At 38.6% G+C, this 22,326-nt stretch overlaps 2 protein-coding genes across 2 annotated transcripts; both read right to left on the bottom strand.

Annotated features, from left to right (window-relative positions):
* Positions 1 to 2,826: 2,826 nt before the first annotated feature.
* On the bottom strand, positions 2,827 to 3,982 carry LOC118749995. The gene has a single exon (XM_036484734.1). It carries the CDS (start codon positions 3,946 to 3,948, stop codon positions 2,827 to 2,829), a length of 1,122 nt encoding a protein of 373 aa, XP_036340627.1. The 5' UTR covers positions 3,949 to 3,982.
* Positions 3,983 to 15,048: 11,066 nt separating this feature from the next.
* On the bottom strand, positions 15,049 to 15,757 carry LOC118749994. The gene has a single exon (XM_036484733.1). The coding sequence runs from the start codon at positions 15,582 to 15,584 to the stop codon at positions 15,171 to 15,173; it is 414 nt and encodes a 137-aa protein (XP_036340626.1). The 5' UTR covers positions 15,585 to 15,757; the 3' UTR covers positions 15,049 to 15,170.
* Positions 15,758 to 22,326: the final 6,569 nt, after the last annotated feature.

Below are 22,326 nucleotides of genomic sequence, written 5' to 3'. Positions count from 1 at the left end.
GATAGCAGTTACTACCCAACGTTTATTTTTTACGTTGCCACTAAAAGTTATTCCCCAACGTTTATTTTTTACGTTGCCTGATAACAGTTACTGCCCAACGTTTTTTTTTACGTTGCCTGATAACTATTATGCAGGAGATATATTTTTTCCGTTGCCAATTTTCGTTCAATTTTCAATAGTGGAATGACAAATTAAAGGGGTTGCCAACTGTTAAAAATCTAGCTTTAAATTATTTTATAAGTTAAATGAATTATTTCATCATGGTTATAATCCGAAATTGTTTTGACAGGGGTTTTAGAAATTTCCTGAAGGAGGGTTGCCTAGTTACATTGAAAAGTTACATTGAAAGTTAATTTCGGAATTAGGAAATGGAAACATGTCTCACAATGGTTGTCAAATGAAAGGTATGTATGAAGGTTGTAGGTTTACAATTTTTGAAAGAGGGTTACCACCTGTTTGAAAAGCCAAATTTAGTTAATTCTTATATATATGTCAGGGATGACTCGATTTAGGCTTTTAGTTTAATGAATGTCAAATAGTTTATTAATATAATTAATATAAATGAATAGTAAACGAACAAAGTTTAATTTAATGTAAATAGGTGAATGCTGATATGCGCTCGTTGTGATGCGCTGTTCACCGACTCGCACCGACACGTCCGCTCTCAACGAATGACCACGACTCACTACCCTGTACTTGACAGCTCGGCCTCTCCTGGCATTTCGTCCGACCCGGACGACACCTGGCTGTCTTCATCGCTGATGTCGAGTTCTGGACCAAGAACACGCCATGGCTTCATGTGATCGCTGCTTACTACGTTGCAATATCTTCGCTGTGTTACCGTATTGTCTGGCAAGTCCTCCACCACATAGCGATCGTAGTTCAAGACCCTTGTTATGACATACGGGCCCTTGAATGCTAGATCCAGCTTGTGCGACTCACCCGTTGCTGTGGGCACGTAGTCTACGAATACCAAATCGCCCACTTCGTAGTTGCGCGGCTTAGAATGCTTCTCGTCGTAACGCTTCTTCCAGCGCTTCCGCTCCTCGCTTATATTTACCGCTGCCGCTTGCCTCTTCTCATCTACGTTGATTTCATTTGGCTCGCTGCTATCGTGTATCGCCTTTAGCTTTAAAGAGACAACACTCTTCGCACGCATTAATATAAGTTTTTACATACCTTCGAACCCGCGGAAACCAGAAATGTTTCCCGATTCGCTCAACTGTCTTCTCGACTGCAAAATGCCCAACGTCATCATGGCACGCTTTGGTAACGCGCCACCTCAGCGCCTGTGGAATCATCAGCTTCAATTTGTTTTTGACCTTCCGGTATATGCGCCCATCTTCTAGTTGGTAATCCACATGGATCTGCTTCTCATCATCGCCCTCCGGTGGACGACCACTTTCCAGTACCTCAGCTATCTTGCTCACCTTTTCGTCTTGGATCTGCATGGCATATATCCAGTCAGTGTTTTCATCAGCTCGTTTAATTCTCATAACACTCTCTGCAACGGTGGCCATCTCATTTGCTGGTTCGACTGGCGCCCTGCTCAGCCCATCCACATGGGACATTTGAGCTCCCGCTCGATGTACACACTTGAAGTCGAATTCCTGGAGCTTAAGCCACCATCTGGCTATACGGGGCTGTAGAAGTGTCGTCACTTTGGTTGAGGCAACCGCGTTGCAATCGGTCACCACCAGAAACGGTCTGCCCAGCAGATAGACTCTGAACCGCTCTAGCGTTTCAACAATCGCTAAGACCTCCAGCTCATGACTTGCGTACTTGGACTCGGCTACGCTGCATTGACGGCTGAAATATTGCACTGGCTTCAGCCCTGCCTCCTCCAGTTGCAGTAGGACTTCTGATAAACCATGGCTGCTTGCATCAGTATGCACCTCATGCGTCTTCTCGGTATTAAACATCACTAGCACTGGATCTCCTGTCAGCGCTTTCTTTAATTCGTCAAACGCCTTTTGCTGCTCTTCATTTCATACGGATGATTCGTCCTTCTTGAGTAAATTGGTCAACGGTTTCGATACCTTATTATAACCTGGTACGAATCTTCGGAAAAATCCTGTTAATCCGAGAAACTGTCGCACCTGCGTCGCTGTAGTTGGAGTTGGGAACTCCTCCACACATCGAACCTTGTCTAGTCCTGGTCGTATGCCTTCGCCGCTTACGATGTGACCTAGGAAATTAACCTGTGCCGCCATGAATGTGCACTTCGATGGTCGTAATGTTAGACCCGCTTTCCTCACTGCTACCAAGAACTCTTCCTCGGACTAGATTAACCACCATTTCCTGGAACACCATGGGTGCGTTAACTAACCCAAATGGCATGACCTTAACTAACCCAAACGGCATGACCTTATGTTCGAAGAGACCATCCGGAGTTAAAAATGCTGTATACGGTCGACTGTCTTCTTTCACTGGTATCTGATAGTACCCGGATGTCATATCCAACGTTGTAAACCACTTGTTGCCCCCTAATCGTGCCAGCTGTTCCTCCACAATCGGCATAGGGAACTGCTTCTTAACGGTGACTGCGTTTAAGGCCCTAAAATCGACGCACATTCGATCTTCACCATTCGCCTTCTTCAACAAAACCACTGGAGCCGCATGCGGTGATGAGCTCGGTTGGATGATATCGTGCACTAACAGTTCCTTAATTATCGACGACAGTACCGGCCTTTGTGCCAACGGTACCTGATATCTCTTACCCACTATTGGCTCTTCTGTGGTAACCTTAATATCCATTTCGGTCGTGTTGCATCGGCCTAGACTCCTTAGGTCTTCGGAAAAACAATCGCTAAACTTGGCCAACAATTATTGCACTCCTTCATGATCGACGTCCTTACACAATCTGTTGACTGAAGAGTAGCTATCGGCCGCTTCAATCTTCATTACACCTGAGTCGATGACCACCCTTGCGTCACCCAACATGTCGCGACCCAAAAGTATTTGGTATGGCATGAAACATTCGGGTGCCACCAACAACGACACCTCAACTCGACGACCATCTACCGCTGCATTGGCCCTTACCTTTTCTCTGGTCTCGACCACTCCACCTCCGAAGCCCGTAAGTTTATGAACCTCGTGTTCACGCTGCACGTCACTCGGAATAACGTTTGTTGCCACCAGCGAATAGTCGCTACCGGTATCTACGAAGGCTGACATCACCTTTCCCCAAATCTCAACTGTCTTCATAAACGGTGGTGGTATTGTATACGGCTCAGCTAAACTTGCCAAGGTACTCTTACTTACGTTGCATGCCTTTGCCTCATGCCCCATTTTATTACACTTACTACATCTAGGTCTTCGTGATGGTTGGGGGCACTTCGCTGCTATATGCCCCACCTCGTTGCAGTTGAAACAGCGTACGGCCTTTCGCACTTGGGCCTCACCTGCTTCCGACTGTCTCTGTTGTTGTTGCTGTTGTGCGTTGAACGTTGGCTTAACCCCGACTGAGGTTGCTGATAAACCTTCGATATCTTTCAACAAATCGTTGCATGTCTTCAAATTGATGGCTAATAAAGTTCGTGACAAATTCACATCGTTGAGTCCACCAATGATGTACGAATTGATTGATGCTTGGTCCATATTTGCTCTGCGACCCATGTTGAGCATATTGTAGTAATAGTCTTTCATTGACTCGTTATGCTTCCTCTTGCGCCTGTCCATCTCACGGTGTACCTCAGCCACATTAACTTCGCTCGGAAAGTCGGCCTTCAATGCCCCAACAAATAGTGGCCAAGAACTGAAAGGGGGTTGAGCATCCGCCCAGTCAGCCGCTACAACCTTTAGCTTATGTTGTGAAGCGAATAGAATCTCGTCCTCGCTCCACAAATAAATTAATCGCAATTGTTCAATTTTGTTGATAAACTGCTCTGCTGTTAAATTTCCCTTTAGTGGATTGAATTCCGGCAAAATACCGACGATTTCCCTCATAGTATGCCTCGTTGCTACATTCGATGAAATTGTTGGTATTGCTCCTACTACCCCTTGACTCAATCGCCCGTTGACAGGAGTCGATGAGCCCATAGTAGCTCCTCTCCACTCTGCGTTCGATGGTTGCTGTGTTTCTGTAACTACGCTATATGTGACGGAACTATATTACATGTTGCTGCTGCTGCTCTAAATGATGTGTATTGTATGAAGCTGGCAGTATGTTGCATGTTATGTTGTACGAAGATTCGTTAAATGTTGCGCCAAAATTGGTTGGCATCCCGCTACATGTTGTACTGAAGTTCACTAGTGCTCCGCTACATGTTGCACCGGAGTTTGCTGGTGCTGCGACATATGTTGCGCCGGAGTTTGCTGGCGCTCCGCTAAATGTTGCGCCGGAGTTTGCTGGTGCTCCGCTAAATGTTGCGCCGGAGTTTGCTGGTACTACGTTGTATGGTGCTTGCTGCACTTGTACCACTTGCACAGCTGCTAACTGACTTACCGTCTGAGCCATATTAGCTACTACACCGCGTAATTCCTTGAATTGCTGTTGCCAGCCTGCATCAGTTGCCTGAAATTCTTCCATCTCTTCCTGGTCCACTTCATCTGCCTCGTAGACCTCCATCATCCTGGCAATTTTATGCGTCTTATTGCCTGAGACTGATAGCCCTTGCTGTTGTAACAGCCGGTTGAGCTGCTCCACCTTGAGTGTCGAAAATTTTATTTTACTAGAAATTACTGCGCCTTTATCCTGCTCCATTGCAGCTTCTTGCGTTAAATTATACGGAGTAAAATCAAAAAACCGTCCTCACTCGTCGTTTGCTAAAACGTCTTTTTTTTCTTAACTAGAAGTCAACTGACGTCTTTGCGTCGCTCAATTTCACCATCGGTTTTTCCCTGTTACCTTGTAGGAAAAATGTACGGAAGCTGTCGGTTGCGCTGCGATATGACTAAATCAGAACACAAAGCTTTCATATGTTTACGGCTGCCCTCAGATGCTGCAATGACTGTGCAACATAGCAGAAAAAAAACTTATCCGGAAAGCTGACGGTTGCGCTGCGATACAATTAAATCACAGCACAAAGCTTTAAAACTTATTCTCGCAGGGATGACTGCTGTGAGCATCTGTCGCTCCTATTCCTCTCTTGTGTTTTCGGCTGCTCTTAGCTGTTGCAATGTCTGTGCAACAACGTAGCAGAATAGCGAATATAATTTGGTGGTGGTTTTCGTTGGCAAATTCTCAGCTAACTAGAATTCGTTGAATTCATGTAAAATCACGATTACTGGTGTCGTTGCGACTGCGTATTCTTATTAACTCGCGCAACTGAGCTCTGCTACGGCGCGACAGAACTTTGTATTTGCGTTTGGTTGCTGCGGACTGAGTTCACTATCGATTCGTTGGATTTTAAAATTTTCGCAACTGAAATTTGCGGCTGCACGTTCGTTTTCGTGGAAGTTTGTTCGCGATCCACTTCTGATGCTGTCAGGGATGACTCGATTTAGGCTTTTAGTTTAATGAATGTCAAATAGTTTATTAATATAATTAATATAAATGAATAGTAAACGAACAAAGTTTAATTTAATGTAAATATGTGAATGCTGATATGTGCTCGTTGTGATGCGCTGTTCACCGACTCGCACCGACACGTCCGCTCTCAACGAATGACCACGACTCACTACCCTGTGAATGAATTAACTTTTTAACATAAACATGGCACAGTATGCCACGCAAGTTACAAAGGCTGAAAGTTTTCGGGATTTGCGGTGGGTTTTCTGTTTATAAGATATCCAATATTATAAGTGCATTAAAAATACAAGCGTCATCTACCAATTTAACTATTTCATACTTAATCAATATTTTACTGTTGCATTTAATTGGAGGTAACAAAATCAATAAAAAAAATATCGACAACAAAACCGATAAAAATATCGATAACAAAATCGATTATTATATCGATAAGTTCCGAATATATCGATATCAAAATCGACAACATAAATAAAAGTATCAATAACAAGATCAATAAAAAATATCGATGACAAAATCGATAAAAATATCGATAACAAAATCGAAAAAAATATCGATAACAAAATCATTAAAAATATCGATATTAAAATCGATAAAGATATCAGTTATAATATTGATAAGTTCCGACAATCCCGAAAATCTCCAAAAAATGTATCTATATATCTATATATATCTTTCTTCCTCTTTCAAGCTGTGACAGTCGGCATATATTCTGGCACACATATGCGCACAATAATTTTACCCTTACAGACGGCAGTAATGCGGATAAACGAGCTGCAAGGTCGTAAGTTCGAGTCCCACGGCCAGTCGAATTTTCATTTATTTCGTTTCCATTATTTTTTTTATAAGTTCTTTTTTTTCTCAGGGTTGCTTTCAGTTAGTTGTTGTTGACTTTTTAATAAAATTCAACTCTAAAAATTTAATTAGCTAATAGTAAAATAAAATTTTTTTTTATAAAATAAAGCAAATGAAAATAAAATAAAGTAAAATTAAATGTATAAATCAAATAAAATAAAAAGAAATGAAAAAATTGGAAAAAGGAACGATAATTTATAAGACGAACTTAGCACAGTGCGTAGGCAACTGGCTGAGTCAGTGGGATCGTGGGTTCGAATCCTACTGAAAGAAGTCTGATGAGGAAATGTGGTGATTTCCGAAATAGCTATCACTTCTACAATTTTTTCAAATTATTGTTGCTTTTCCACAATAAGTTTTTAATTAAAAACGGCCTCAATCTCAATAAAAATTGTTGAATAAAATAAAAAAATATAAAATAAATAATAAAAAAACAATGTTTTCCCAATCGCTCCAACCGAGGGTCGAACCTGGCAGCTACAGGCTTGCAACACCGAGTCTCACCACTCGACTACCGCGGACGCCAAACTCGCCTGCTTTGTTTGCTTACTTGTACAAAAGACAACAGCTGGCCATTTTTACCAGTGTCGTCTTCGAAAAGTCCCCGGATCCGAGTTAATACTCAAAAATTTGGTGCATTTGTTCGGCTGCTGATGCGCATTTTTAAGAGGAAAATGCAAGAGTTAAAGCAAATAATGGCTGTTTATGCAAATAACCGAGCCCGTTTGTCAACCGCATAAAGTGTTTAAATTTACCTTGATCTTCATTTTTACCTTTGCCTTTATCCTTTTCGTCACCTATGTACGTACTTTCATTCTTGTGGTGTACTGGTAAGCAGTGCGCGCTTCCACTCCGCAAGGCCTGGGTTCAAGCCCTGGTCAAAGCAACATCGCAAAAATATAGAAAAAAGGCTTTTTTCTTAACAGCGGTCGCCCGTCGGCAGGCAATGGCAAACCTCCGAGCGTATTTGTGCCATGAAAAACAGCTTCTCATAAAAATACAATCGCCGTTCGGAGTCAGCGTTAAACTGTAGGTCCCTCCGCTTTGTGTGACAACATCAAGGCGCACGCCACAAATCGGAGGAGAAGCTCGGCCAAACTCTAACATATGTGTAAGCGCCAATCTATTATTACTATTATTATTGGTTCTTATCCAAGTCTTATTTTTTAACCTTTCATTAGCACGTTTTTATTAAATTAATACCATGTGCATACATTTAAGAAGCACTTGTTTCCGTCCCAAAAATTTCCGTTTGCAATTTCCTTTGAATTTGCCAATTTACTCTCAACCAAACAACCGCCACTAAAGAAGTTTCACTTCAAAAAGGTGGCAAATCTCTTCAAACGCCTCAAAAATAGTGTTTCTTAAAACTCTTCACATTTTAAAATACCCTTTAACTAGTCTAGGTATATATATTTTGATTAAAATCGAGTTTTCAAACAGGTGGCAACCCTCTTTTAAACATTGTAAACCTACAAGCTTCTTATACATCTTTCATTTGACACGCATTGTGAGACATGTTTCCGTTTCCTAATTCCGCAAATTAAATTTCAATGTAACTTTTCAATGTAACTAGGCAACCCTCCTTCAGGCAGTTTCGAAAACCCCTGTCAAAACAATTTCGGTTTATACCCATGATGAAATAATTCATTTAACTTACAAAATAATTTAAAGCTAGAGTTTTAACAGGTAGCAACCTCTTTAATTCGACACCTCAATTTTGAAAATCAAACAAACGGTGCAGATCTGATGGCATTCAAATTATATATTTATATAGACTGGCGACGGAAAAAATATATCTCCTGCATAATAGTTATCAGGCAACGTAAAAAAACGTTGGGCAATAACTGTTATCAGGCAACGTAAAAAATAAACGTTGGGAAATAACCTTAATCGGCGACGGAAAAAAAAACGTTGGTCAATAACAGATATCAGGCAATGCAAAAGATAAACGTTGGGCAATAACTGTTGTTGGTAACGTAAAAAATAAATGTTGGGAAATAACTCTTATCGGCAACGGAACAAAAATTTCTCATCTAATAACTGTTATGAAACAACGTTTTCGTTAAATTTCAGAATTCGGGCAACGTTTTCAATTTGTAAATTCGAGATAACAGTTATTTTTGGTCCCTGATCAGAACAAATTACTGATTGACAAAGTATGTATTTTAGAGTAGTTCATAAAAACACTCTTTTTGGAAATTCATAAACGCTACATCAGAATATTGTTATTTGTGGTAAAAAAGAGACACGTATTTTTTTATTTTGAAAAAAAAGTTTTCTTAGAGGTCGCGCTGGTTGGTTTTTTATAAAAACGGTGATGTTCTCAATTTCTTTATTTTCTTGATATGTTAAAATACAGCTAAAAATGTGGTTTTCACATATAATTACTCGGGTATTATTGGGGAACTTTCCCTTAATTACACACCTGTCTTGGACAATTAGAATGGGCCTAGTTCCCGAAAATATGCTCTCGAAAAGACACTAGTAAAATTAGAACGTTGATACTGAACGATTTACGCATTGTCATGGATTGGAACTTGTTACCAGGGGGTTTCTGGGGTTGCTTATAAGGAATCTGAAGTCAGTTTTTCGAAATTCTAAATGGTGGATCCAAAATGGCGGCCATTTAAAAAAATGATTGGATTTATTCGAAACCCGGCACTCGAGAGTTTTTGCGGTCGCCGATTACGAATCTGAAGTCAATTTTTTTAAATTCAAAATGGCAGATCCAATATGGCGATCAAATTAAAAAAAGTACTAAAATTAAAACGTTGATACTGAACGTTTTAAACATTGTCAAGGGTTAAAACACGTTTCGAGTGGGTTTCTGGGGTTGCTTATTACGGATCTGTTGTCAGATTTTCAAAATTCATAATGGTTTATCCAAAATGGCGACCAATTTTAAAAACATGATTGGATTTATTTGAAACTCTTAACCGCCATTTTGAATTTTGAAAATCTGTCATCAGATTCGTAATCAGCAACCCCAGAAACCCACTGGAAACGTGTTTTAGCCCTTGACATTGTTTAAAACGCTCAGTATCAACGTTTTAATTTTAGTGTTTGTTTTTAAATTTGATCGCCATATTGGTTCCGCCATTTTGAAAAAAAAAAATGACCTCAGATTATTAATCGGCGACCACGAAAATTCTCGAGTTCCGTGTTTCGAACAAATCCAATCATTTTTAAAAAAGTGGACCGCCATTTTGGATCCGCCATTTTGAATTTCGAAACACTGACTTCAGATTCCTAATAAGCAACCCAAGAAACCCCCTGGTAAAAAGTTCCAATCCATGACAATTCGTAAATCGTTCAGTATCAACGTTTTAATTTTACTAGTGACTTTTCGGGAGCATATTTTCGGGAACTAGGCCCATTCTAATTGTCCAAGTCGGGTGTGTAATTAAGGGAATGTTACCCCATAATACCCGAGTAATTATATGTAAAAACCACATTTTTAGCTTCATTTTAACCTGTCAAGAAAATAAAAAAATTGATAACATCAGCGTTTTTATAAAAACCGACCAGCGCGACCTCTAGGAAAACTTTTTTTGCCTTTTCATAAACATTTCGATTTATACCCATTTCTTAATAATTTATTTAATTTAATAAAAAAATTTAATTTAATTTTAATTTAATTTTTTAACAGGTGGCAACTCTATTGTCCACAGGTCAAGCATTTTAATCTAATACTTCATTTTTGAAAATGGAACGAATCGTGCAGATCTGATGGCACCGACAAAAAATTAAGAAGTGATTTTATGCATTAGCAAAAATCGCATTACTTCAAAAGGTACAAAAAATTAGCAGGTTCTTATTTCTTCTTAAAATTTTCATTGCTGTAGTTCTCTACTGTTTATATGGAAATAAGAAACGTCAAACCAATATTTTATTTCAAGTAATGTATTTTTGACATTTATAAAATTTTTCGAATTTAGTGGCTTCCTGGCGGCATATAATTTCTTTAATAGGAAAATGTATGCTTAATTCTTTATAGTGAATAAATTACCTTTATGAAAATACCAAACACTTTCACATTGCAGACAACGAAAATTTCGATTTTGCCCACTGACGTCCTGAACAGTTCGGTACCAAGCTTCTAATTTGTTCACGCGTCTTTTGTGAAAATATTTTTCATATGCATACGTCTAACTTTCTAAGTCGAAGTATGAAAGGTTGTGATAACTAACCCAACCTTTTTCTTTATAATGTTTCTTAAAACAAAATACTCGTACTCATAATAAAGAAGCATCATATTTGATTTGAGTACGAAATTCTTATTTCAAGAATGAAGTATTTAGACTCCATATACTTAAATCGAGTTAGTTTGTCTTTATTTTTAGGCTGCCATTTTTCCCTCAGTGTAGGGTTTGCGCACCAGCATTGAAAAGCATCAACTTAATATGTCCATCAACAGGTTCTCCGACATCGGCTCTTTCAGCCTAGCGTTCAAGGGCCGTCATAGGGTACCTTCTAATCCTGTGGCTTAATGACAATATTGGTGGTGATATTTTGTCGGTTGTTCAAAGTGGCTTATGTCGGGTTGCGTCCGATAGAAGCAAAGTCCCGAGGGGCATAGGGTGCGGTTTGAGATGCAGTTACTACTGCACTTAATGCGCTCATATTTGCTCGCATTGTTCTCACTTCAGCTCTCATTTTTTTTTGCGAAGTTCGTAATAACTGATGAAACACCCTCACCCACGAATCTCCTGCAAGTGCTTGCTCCGACATTAGGACGTCTATCATTGTCTTGTCTTCCCGAAAGTATAGTCATGGAGGTAGCGGATATATTATGGACCGAAGTCCCAGCCGGTGAGGTGTCAAGTAAGTTCGAGCCTTGACGGCTATCAACTTTCACTCCTGGAGCGGGGTTGGCCAGAGGAATTGGAGGCGGAAATTCTCCAGAATGGTCAGCAATGGGTGAATGCATCACCGGATAATTATTTGTTGGCATTTCGGGAGTGTTATTTCTCCCGGCCCCTCTTGACTTAACGCCGCTACCTCTCATTGAGCCGCTGCGCGTAAGCATTTGCTGCTGTTCCATCACGCGAGTGTTCAAAACGATACGACTACAAATGGAAATTCAAAAAAATTTGACGCTTAAGGTCAAGACAAGTCCAAATTAAAAGTCTACAAGAGGTGCTTAAGGATTGGATCCCCAGAGATCAAACGAAATGGGAAATCCGAGAAATTGTTTGTTAATTAAAGCTTGCTGCTAACAGTCTAAGCCAAAAGAACGTCTGTGAAAGTTTTCAAATCAAATAAAAAAATTACGAGATTTAGCTAAGTGGCGTGACCGATCGCGACAACAAAAGAAATCGAAAATATCAACTTGAATTCAGTCCGGGTATTGAATATGAATACACGCACCGAATGTAAAAAAAAGATAATCAAATCAGAGCGTTAGTAAATACGCATGTAAAATTGGTTAGTTAAATATACGTGGTCATATACGTGTATTTAGAAGATCGGTTGGTTATAACTGGTTATCGGTGACGTATTTATTAAAATTCAGTGGGAATGCTGACCCCCCTAACACCAGGAAGGCACTGGTCTGCAAGAAAAAAAAAAGGTACAAAACAAACACAAAACCCTTGTCTCTATTTGGTCCAGCACACCCAACCGCAATGAAAATCCGACATATTGGAATGCCCCTTCAGACTTGAAGGGTGTACCGGACTTCTCGTACAAGGGGCAGTTATCACATGCTCCCCTGAGACATGTGGGGTGACTGAGACCCCGATAGTCAGTGCCGGGTTGGAGTCCCAGCCACTTCATTGCAATACGAAGGCGCTCAGGAGCCCCAGCGCAGACCTAAGGAGTGGGTCCAAAAGAAAATTTATTATCAATTTTTTTGTCAAAAAAAAAACACAAGTTGCAAAAAAAAAACAAAAAAAAATATTCCGCAAAAAAAAACTATTCAAACTAAGGCTCAATTCCCATGCCGACATATCGGACCACTGGATAAAAGCGGAGAAAAAAAAGTCAAAGTACAAAAAAACTAAGTGCGTTTAGCACTGCCTCACCGGGTGAATACAAAACTCCGGAAGGCGTGATGTGAAGTCTCGTAGAAGCCTTCAGTTACTGACCAAGAAGACTAACCCAAACCAGCACAATCGGCTCCACTCATCCTGCCGCAACGCAGCAAGGGACAGCCCCTCTGGGACTTGCGGGATGGTGAAGCCTCAGGTGCCGGTCAGGACCAGTCAACCTGACCAGACTTCAGGCTACCCCGTTGGGCGCAATCTGTTATGGTACGCATACTGTGGGAGCAGCAGTGAATGCAGTCGGCATGACACAATGGGGAGCACTGTGGATAGTCGTGTCGGCTGAGCTGGGTTCTTGCCTTCGCCGCTGTTCACTTCGACGGACGGACACACAACAAAAATAAAAAAAGCAATATCAGAAAAATAAATGTTAAAATTAAATAGTTGAAATAAAACTAAAAATAAGGCCAAATATAAGGCACCACCGCTAGTATTGTGGTTCTTGGTGGTGACCCCCCCTCAACCGTAGCTATCAGCGCACCCTAGTATCGATAGCCCCATCATTAAAAGTCCTACATGCCTTCCTAAATAAATGAAAGTGTCAACATTCCCATTCTAATTATAAATTTATTGACAAAAATTCATTTCTTACATCTACTCCCTAGAAGCTAAAAGTTCTTAACCCTGTCATCCAAATCGGGTTCATAACTCTAAGATAATAAAAACTAAGGTAAGTGTTTTCATAAGTCTAAGGTAAGTGATTATGTGGGTTAATCCTATGGTAAATATAAGTAGGCGACTAAATAATGTGTACAATTAAGGTAATTCCGGTAAGTTTATTTTGGAGAAACAAGTGGGATCAGCTAAGTATTCCAATCGGGGTAAGTATGAGTATCAAGGTAAGACTAATCCCTAGTGTACGGATATATTGAAAAATTTATTATTAAAATATTATTTGTTTCTTTATTTTGTTTTGTAGCTAAATGTAATTGTTTTTTTTGCTATATTATCCTAATCCTATATAAATATTTATTTATTTTTATTTTATTTTATGAAATTGTAGCAATTTTTTTATTATAGGATTTATAAGTCGTTATTTATTTCAAATTATTTTGTTTAAACTTCCATTAATTCTTATTTTATTTTGTTTTACTTTTATAAGTAAAAATTATGCGTACAAATTTGTGAAGTGGGCCAACACTTTTTTGAAGGTCGAGCTTTTTTTGTGCAATTATCTGTTTATGCTTTACAGCGATAAAAGCAAAATACAAAATTCACAATTGTCCGAAATTCGAATTATTGTGGAAGTTATAACTACTAACATTTTTCGAAATTGTTTAGATTTTAATTGTTTTCTCGCGATTGGTAATACCGATTCTGTTCATATTTTAAAAAGTTGAGAATTATGGTGTTTTATTCCCATTTTTATTCTTGACCATTGAGATTTCAGTAATATTAAAAAAAATAAATAACTTTTATATAAAAAAATGTATGGCCAAATAAAAAATAAAAATGGGAAGAAAACACCCTCATTCTCAACTATTTAAAATATGAGCAGAATCGGTATTACCAATCGCGAGAAAACAGTTAAAATCTAAACAATTTCGAAAAATGTTAATAGCTATAACTTGCAAAATAATTCGAATTTCGGAACATTGTGAAACATGCATTTTTCTTTTATCGTGTGAAGCGCAAACCGATAATTACACAAAAAAGCTCGACCTTGGCCTACTTCACAAATTTTTACTCTTATATTAAAACTTGTGTTTATTTATTTATTCGAAATTTATGTTGCTATATTATACATTTATATCATTCGAATTTTATTTAAATTCGCTTTCTTGCAAATAAATTTATTCACTTTGGTTTTATCCTAGATTTTGATGTTATGTTATTTATTTATTTCCATTCTTGATCTAATTTCGAATGTTTCGTTTTTATATTTTCAAAATTTCCTCATTTACATTCACCAAAATTTTTATAGCAATGCCTATGGGCATCCTTTAAATATCCTTATATAATGTACTACCACTTCACTATAATTTTAGTTATATCGAATTTCAAATCACAAGTGTAGTCCTATGTTAGGTAAGTATGTTGGTATATTGCCTGTATGCGCAAATAGTTCTTTAATTGAGTTTTAACAATACTATTATTTTTATCTTAAAAAAACCACTGGCACCGCCAGCTAGGTTAGACTGTAATGTCTAAACAGCATATATATCTACTAGCAGACCCGGAAAATTCGTCCCGCCCAAAATAAATTGTTTGTATTGAAATATTTTAGTCCAACATTTTCACCAACAGTTCACGTTCATGATTTTCAGTGATGCATTTATCTTCTAATATTACGGATTGGTTGTTGTCAGAAGGCATATTTCCATTGCCGTGTTAAATAACCAAGCATACAACATTAGGGTGGCTGTTATATACAACTTTTTAATTTTTTTTATAATTTTTCGAAGGCTTTAGTTTGGTTCCATTCTATAAAAAAAAGAACTCTGTGGAATTTGGTGTCAATTGGATAAGGGTAAGGTGTGCCCTTAGGCCCTTAAAATTGCAAAACACACCAAAAATCATATACAAAGCTAATTCAAGTATTTTATTTTTCCGAAAATTTTTATAGAGTAATTAGTAAAAAAAAATGTCTGGTTAATTATATTAAACTATATATAAATTGTATTTAATTAATAAACTATAATAAACAATCAATTAATTAATATCCATATTGTATTTAGTTTATATAATTCTATAAGACTATTTATTACTTCAATTCAATTCAGTTTACAGAATAATGGCAAAGAAGTTTGAAATAAATATGAGTTAATAATTCACAAAGAAAATGTCATGATAACTTAGAACTCTTTATTTTTCGATAAAGTTTGTTTTCTGCTATCTGGAAATTTTTGTCGGTACTCACTTACAACCTGAAGCACATACTGCTTCTGTTGCTCGTTTTTTGTAAATAAGTTATTGTAGTCCTCCATTAGTTTCACGCCTCTCTCCGCCGGATCGTTCACAACCTTCAATTTCTCAACCAGGCTTAGAGCTTTGACGAAATCTTCATTCTTATGCCACTGCGAAGGATCTGTATTAAGGAACTCGTCACTTAAATCGAATCTAGTGAAAAATTTCCTTGTTTTATTCGAAACAAATTGTTCGATTCCATTGTTTATTATTTCTGGGATTTGATTTATTTCCACTTTAATCCTTTTAACATTTTCTTCTAATTCATCTGTTTCACGATTTAATGCTTTGACCATTTTCATTTTTAATTCCGATGGCAAATTAGAGTCAAAGAACGCCAAGGCGATGAATTCAGGGGATAGATACCACAAATGATTTTTAAGTTTTTGTAAAGCCACACGAGAGATTTCACGATCAACAACCTGATATTTATAAAGTTGTGAAAGAACAGTGAAATCCAAATATGGTGCTTTGGCTGCAGAAGGAGCACAAACCCACGCTTCTACATATATACTGGTTAGGAAAATGCAAATATCACAAATAGCATTTTCTTCATGCGGTGATAATTTAAATTCATCGCGAAACATGAATATTTTCAAGCAATAAATCGCCTTTGCCATCCACCTTGCATGATGGGTAGCCCCTGGGGCACGGAAGGACACTCCACGGGATGGTGTTTTGCCAAGAAAAATAGAAGTCAGTTCTAAAAATTCTCTATAATCCTCTCTGGGATGTTGTTTTTGCAAAGCGTCTCGTACAAAATCAAGAACTCGGGATACGTCGACCGTCTCCAAATGTTTCTTGACCTTTGCATGCTCGACTCCGGGCTTAAAATTATTAACATTAATTCCATTCAAAGCATTTTGGAACTTTTTTAAGATTGGTACAGTTGGACCTGTAGTTTTCCCCATCTTTTCCTCGAAAACGGTTTTTAACATGATTTCGTAAATGTGATGCCGACAGGGTAAATACAAAAGGTCTTTTTCTAGAAAGCTTTCGATCAAAACACACGCACCTTTAAAACTGCCAGTATTTGATGCTGTTGTGTCAAAAACTAATGCTTTCACGTAATCCTGAAGGCCCCATTCCGCAAGCGTTTCACAAACAGATGTTGCCTGTTCTTTACCACTCCCCGATTGCAATGCAGGTACACCAAGAAGTTGATCAGTACCACAATTTGAGAGAATCACAGGAAGTCGATCTACTTTCTCCTTACCCGTTAATGCTGGAAGTAATTTACCATCCCAATGCAAGGTAACAGCGTTCAGTTTTCTATCCTTGAAAATTTTTTTGATTTCGGTAGCCTTTTGTTCGCGGAGTTTCTCTCGAAAATTGTGAATCGAGGACCTGTTGACTGCGAAATTATCAACATCGTGACCAAGCGCTTCTATAGGAGCTATCAGGATATGAACCGCATTCCTGTCACTGATCTTGCACTTATCCAAGGCAGCCGCAAGCTTTGGTGTAATTATTGTTTGGCGCCCTCTTTTCTTTTTTGCTGGTGGTGATACATCGTTTGAGACTCGTGGAACCTGCTCCAAATCACACAAGTCTAGATCTTCACTACTGCTTGAACTCGACGTCATGAGTATAGCAGGTTGAGCTAAAAAACATGAAAACCATTAATAATATCAACATACATACATATAAATACTTAGATACTTACTCAGTTGTTGCATTTCATGATCGCTTCGCTCCTTCTTCTTCACCTCTCGTATTTTTCGTTCAGAAAGTCGTCCCTCTTTCGCAATTAGCTGGTAATCAATTCCATACATTAACCCTGGCCGCCCTCTCAACCGCTGATTAATTAAGAACTGCTTGTCTTCTTCAATCGTAATGATACTCAAAGCATTGGCGTGCGCTATGTCAAAAAGATCCTCAAGTTTGTCTACGAAATCTGCTTCTTTTTTCTTATGAACATCCGACGATCTACCATCATGTTTTTGAAGTTGCCTCCATTGTTGATACAGAGCTTCCAACTTTGGTATACAGTTCCTTAAATCTTGCGTCGGAATTCGTGCTTTTTCCCAATATATCATCACTTCCCGCACAACTAGTGAGGCACTTCCCCTTATGGTTAACTTACACTCCCGCAAATTGAAAAAGAAAACCTTTAACGCTTGTTTCACCGATGGAAGTTTGTTTCCAACAATTTAATTCGAGTAATGCCCGAGCAAATAAACTTTCTCTCGTAGTATAGGTGGTGACATTGTGCCACGTTGTTCACTTCAAATGATATGGGCGACTGATATTTTTTTTGCAAAGGTCAATATAAAATTTATTTCTCAAGAAAATTGCAATTTACTCTTGAAAAAGAAAAGGGAATAGCCATGAACATGTGAATTACCGCCGTTATTTGAAAATAGTAATACAAAAGCGAATTTCGCATTTTGAGGGCCGAGGGGCACACTTTACACTTATCGGATTAACTTAAAATTTCGCTCAGCTAATTTTTTTTTATAAAGGAACTAAATGGAGGGGTAGCACAAACAAAAAATTATACTTGACAAATAAGAGCCACCCTAATACAACATGCATACTTGCAAACATGCAACATGCAACATGCAAACATGCATACAAAGATACGTAATAGTTTCAGTGCGTTTGAAAGGCGATCCATCCCCTTTTCAAATAACCCCAATTTTTTCTAAGAGTATGGGATTGATTTCTCATATATCCATACCATTTTCGAGTAATCTAGCATGGGAGGTGCCACGCCCCTTTTTCCAATAGCCTTTTCTTCATGACCACGAGACTAATTTTATATATCTTGTACATACCAAGTTCCAGTACTCTTCCATGAACACATCCGGAGATATGCAGTATGAAAAATTCGATGTGTATGAGACGTGCCACGCCTCGTTTTCCGATAATCACAATTTATCTCCATACCATGTTCGAGACCTCCTCCATGAAAATTTCCCGGGATATGCAGTATGAAAAATTCGGTTTGTATGTATGTTTTTCCAATAACCGCAATTTCTCTCCATGAGTATGCAATTGTTTTCATATATCTCCATACCATATTCGAGTAGTCTACCATGCACACTTCCAGAGATATGCAATTTGAAAAATTCGGTTTGTATGGGAGGTGCCACGTCCCCTGCACCTAGCGGTATGAAATATGAAAATGAAAAGCGTGGGGCGCATGTAATACACTTGAATTGATATGAAAAGTAATATATGTATGTGTGTATGTGGGTATATGAATAACGACCGCTTAAAATCGATTTCAAAGTTCTACTTTCGCTGTAGAAATTTTAGGTCTACGTTATGTAGTTTGACTATTGTCAATTAAATCGAATGCTTTGTATTGCATGCGCTCCACGTTTTTCATTTTCAATTTCATAGATTGTTTATAATGACTTTTGCTAAAATTTCAAAATCAAAAGTTATCAAAACAAATTCTATGGGACTGAGAAATATTATTTTCTACTTTTTAGTCCATTTATAAAAGCGTTGTATATTAAAAAGTTTTTTTTATATTATTTATTATATATTAAGGTGTCAACAAACCTCCTAACATCGAGAACCACAGCAATTATTACTGGGGCGTGAGATAACACAACCCTCCTAAACACTAATTGCTTACTCAGGTAATTAGATGCACTTATAACCATTCAGTATAAACGTATTCCGAACAGATAAATCCATAAAATATATTAGGTCTTAAATAAATATTATAGGTAATAGCAGTAGAGCAAACGCAACCCTGGCATGTATTTTGTTGTTGCTTGAGAAACCTAGAATGTCTAAACAGAAAGGACCAATCAAAAGCACGGAAAAGGATTCTAATGTATGTGTGTGTGAATGTGTATATGAATGTAGCAAAGTAGGACAGTTCAAAATTTTCACGAAATAGAAAAAAATCAAAACTGCAACCCTGTTGCTACTACCTGTTTGATGTGCCTTGATGTGTACAGGACCGAAGGACTCACCCTTGTGTTGCAGCAGACCTTGGTGGGGCACTGCTATTGTTGTTCTGATCGTTGCTGGTATTGCGCTGCTACTGGGGCAGCCGTTTTTGTTGTTGTGGTCGGAGTGTTGTGGTTGCCGCCAGTTGTTTTTGTTGCACCGTGCGGTTGCAAGGCGCTTTGGCTGTTGTTACAGCCGACCGTTTTTACAAGCTTTTATTTAACTTCACTTGTATGTATGTACGTATCTTTGTATGTCCTGGAACTTTGCAGTCAATATTTAACAAACTCCCCGATGAGCTACAGACTTGAAACTTCAAACTTAGCTCAGGCTGATTGGCCCGTAGTCATAGTCAAAATAAAGTCCACTGTAAAGTTTGTTGCAATTTTTTACAGATATAGCATTGAAAATTATGTCAATATGCTGGAACTAACTTTACAGTGGACTTTATTTTGACTATGACTACGGGCCATCACTTTAATCCTATTTTTAGCTAATTTAAAAAAGTTAAATTAAATAAAGTCAGGGAACTTCCTATTCTTCTTAAACGGAATCGCTATATCTATAAAATATTTTTCTTTTTCGTTATTGTTGTAATAAAAGCGTGTTTTTAGTTTTTATACCTGAGCGCACTTGTGCACAAGGGTATTATAACTTTGTTAATATAACGGTTGTTTGTAACAGGCAAAACAAATCGAGATAGATATAGACAAATGTATACATAAATGATCAGGATGAAAAGAGAAATCGATTAAGCGGTGAATGTCTGTCCGTCCGCCCGTCCGTCTGTGCACACGATAACTTGAGAAAAATTAAGATATCTTAACGAAACTTGGTACGTGAACTTCTTTCGGGCGTAGGACGGATTGTATTGAAAATGGGCAAAATCGGACAATAACCACGCCTACCTCCCATATAACGGTAATTTTCAGAAATACTAAAACTGCGATATTTTAGTAACTACTGAAGATTATTCACTCAAAATTGATATTTATAATAATTTTTAGACGAGAAATACGAATATTATAAGTTTTTGAAAAATTGACGTAGCCACGCCCACTTATGGTTACATGTGTATTACATGTGGTAACCGCTGCATCAATTTATTCCAAACTTGGCACAGTTGTTGGCCCTGGTACAGCATACCAAATGGCCGAAAATTTTTAAAATCAGACAATGACCACGCCCACATCTCATATAACGGTAATTTAGAGAAATACAAAATCTTCGATAAATCAGTAAAAATTAAAGCTAATTTATTCAAAATTGACGCTTGCAACAATTCTTTACGAAGAAATAGGTTTATGAGAAAATTTTTCAAAATGGGCGTGGCACCGCCCACTCTTATGATCACATATATGTATCTCGGTAACCGTTCTCCCAATTTGTCCCAAACTCGGTATGGTTATTGTGCTTGCTACATAAAAGCAAAGTGTTGAAAATTATTGAAATCGGCCTAAAATTACGCCCGCTTTTCATATAACAATAAATTTCAGAAATGCTTGAAATTTCAATATTTCGAAATTAAAGGACGCTAACTTACTCAAAATTGATACACCCCGGCTTAACATGTAGCGGTAGCTTACGGAAAGGTGAAAAACATATATTTAATACTTGCGCCGGGTATTTAATGTTCGGCTCCGCCCGAACTTAGACTTTCTTACTTGTTTAACTATAATTTTATAGTTGTTGCTGTGTGCGGTTGCGTATGACCGTGATATGACCACCCTGGGTTCGGGGTTTTTGGGGTTGCCGCCCGTTGTTGTTGTTGCTTGGCCGTTGTAAGGCACTGTTGTTACAGCCGGCCATTGTTGTTGATCTGTGCGGTTGCGTATGAACGCGATGTGGCCTCTCTAGGGTCGGGGCTGTTGTGGTTGCCGCCCGTTGTTGTTGTTGCTTGGCGATTGTAAGGCGCTGCGGCTGTTGTTACAGCCGACCATTGTTGTTGTTGCTCTGTGCGGTTGCGTACGACTACGATGTAGCTTGACTGAAGTGGAGTAAAAAGGTGCACATCCGAAATGCGACAGCGGCGTATTGCAGTGGCTCGGTGGGCGTAGTAGTCTGAGGCTGCGATGTAGCTTAGCTGAAGTGGCGTCAAAAGGTGTACAGCCGTAATGTGGCAGCGGCGCGTTGCAGTAGCTCGGTGGCCGTAGTGTGTGTAGGTTTTGAATGCGATATTGCGGAGGTTTTGGCTCTATACTGTGGTGCCGTGGTGTTTGATGCGCAGTTCCGATGCTAAAGCGGCTAATCGGAAACCACTTGCTACGTGGTTACGCAGCGCTAGGGAGCGGTATTGGAAATAGCAGCTATACAGCGTCTTTGGCCCATCAACTCCCCGGCCATGGTGCGCACTATTTGCCGGTGTCGCTTCCATGAGATTTTCCTCGAGAGCGCCGCTACTAGAAAACGCTGAACTTGACCCGTGGTCTGGAATAACGTCGTACTGCCTGTGACGCCGTTCGCTACTTACTGAGCTTTGCCTTCGGATCGTTGAATGTTGCTTGGGTGACAAATACATTACATTTAAATATTTAAATTAAATTATTTTTAGTCCCAATTTCATAGAGCCCTCTTGAAGCATGGATGTGAATCGACTAATTCCTGATTTCGGTTTTAACCAACGCACATGTAACAAGGTTGAGGTGGCAATCAGCTTGAATTTTCCAGCAAGCTAATGATGTAACCCGCCAAGGTGCACCAGAATTACTTCAAAATTACCTTCAACGAATTCCTACTTCATATTCACTTCCACATCAAATTAAATGATAGAAAAAAACATTTTAATAATTCCTTTTAACTTTATATGTATAAGGACTTAACTTTAACAATTTGTTGCGAAAATTTCGCAATGGAAAATCTCTTCTTCTTCCAAATTTTTCTGAAATTCCGGGTTTCAGGCACCGAGACTTCGCTCGGCATGGGTACTGCATCTAGGTATAAACACATGCGTTGAAAAAAGAAGAAAAATGGTTCCTGAAATGGGAAAGTAATAAGATCACTTACGCTGAACTAATTTTCAGAGACACGGGAACAATTGGTCACTTAAAAACCGCAGCTATTCTCCCAACAAAGTATTCTAACCTCACCATTCTTCTTCTTCTTAATTGGCGCTGTAACCGCCTAAGCGAT

The sequence above is a fragment of the Rhagoletis pomonella genome, unplaced genomic scaffold, assembly GCF_013731165.1.
Source record: "Rhagoletis pomonella isolate Grant_MI unplaced genomic scaffold, Rhpom_1.0 Rhpom_scaffold_00105, whole genome shotgun sequence".
In the NCBI taxonomy this organism is placed as follows: Eukaryota; Metazoa; Arthropoda; class Insecta; order Diptera; family Tephritidae; genus Rhagoletis; species Rhagoletis pomonella.
This window is presented reverse-complemented; position numbering and strand designations above follow the sequence as displayed.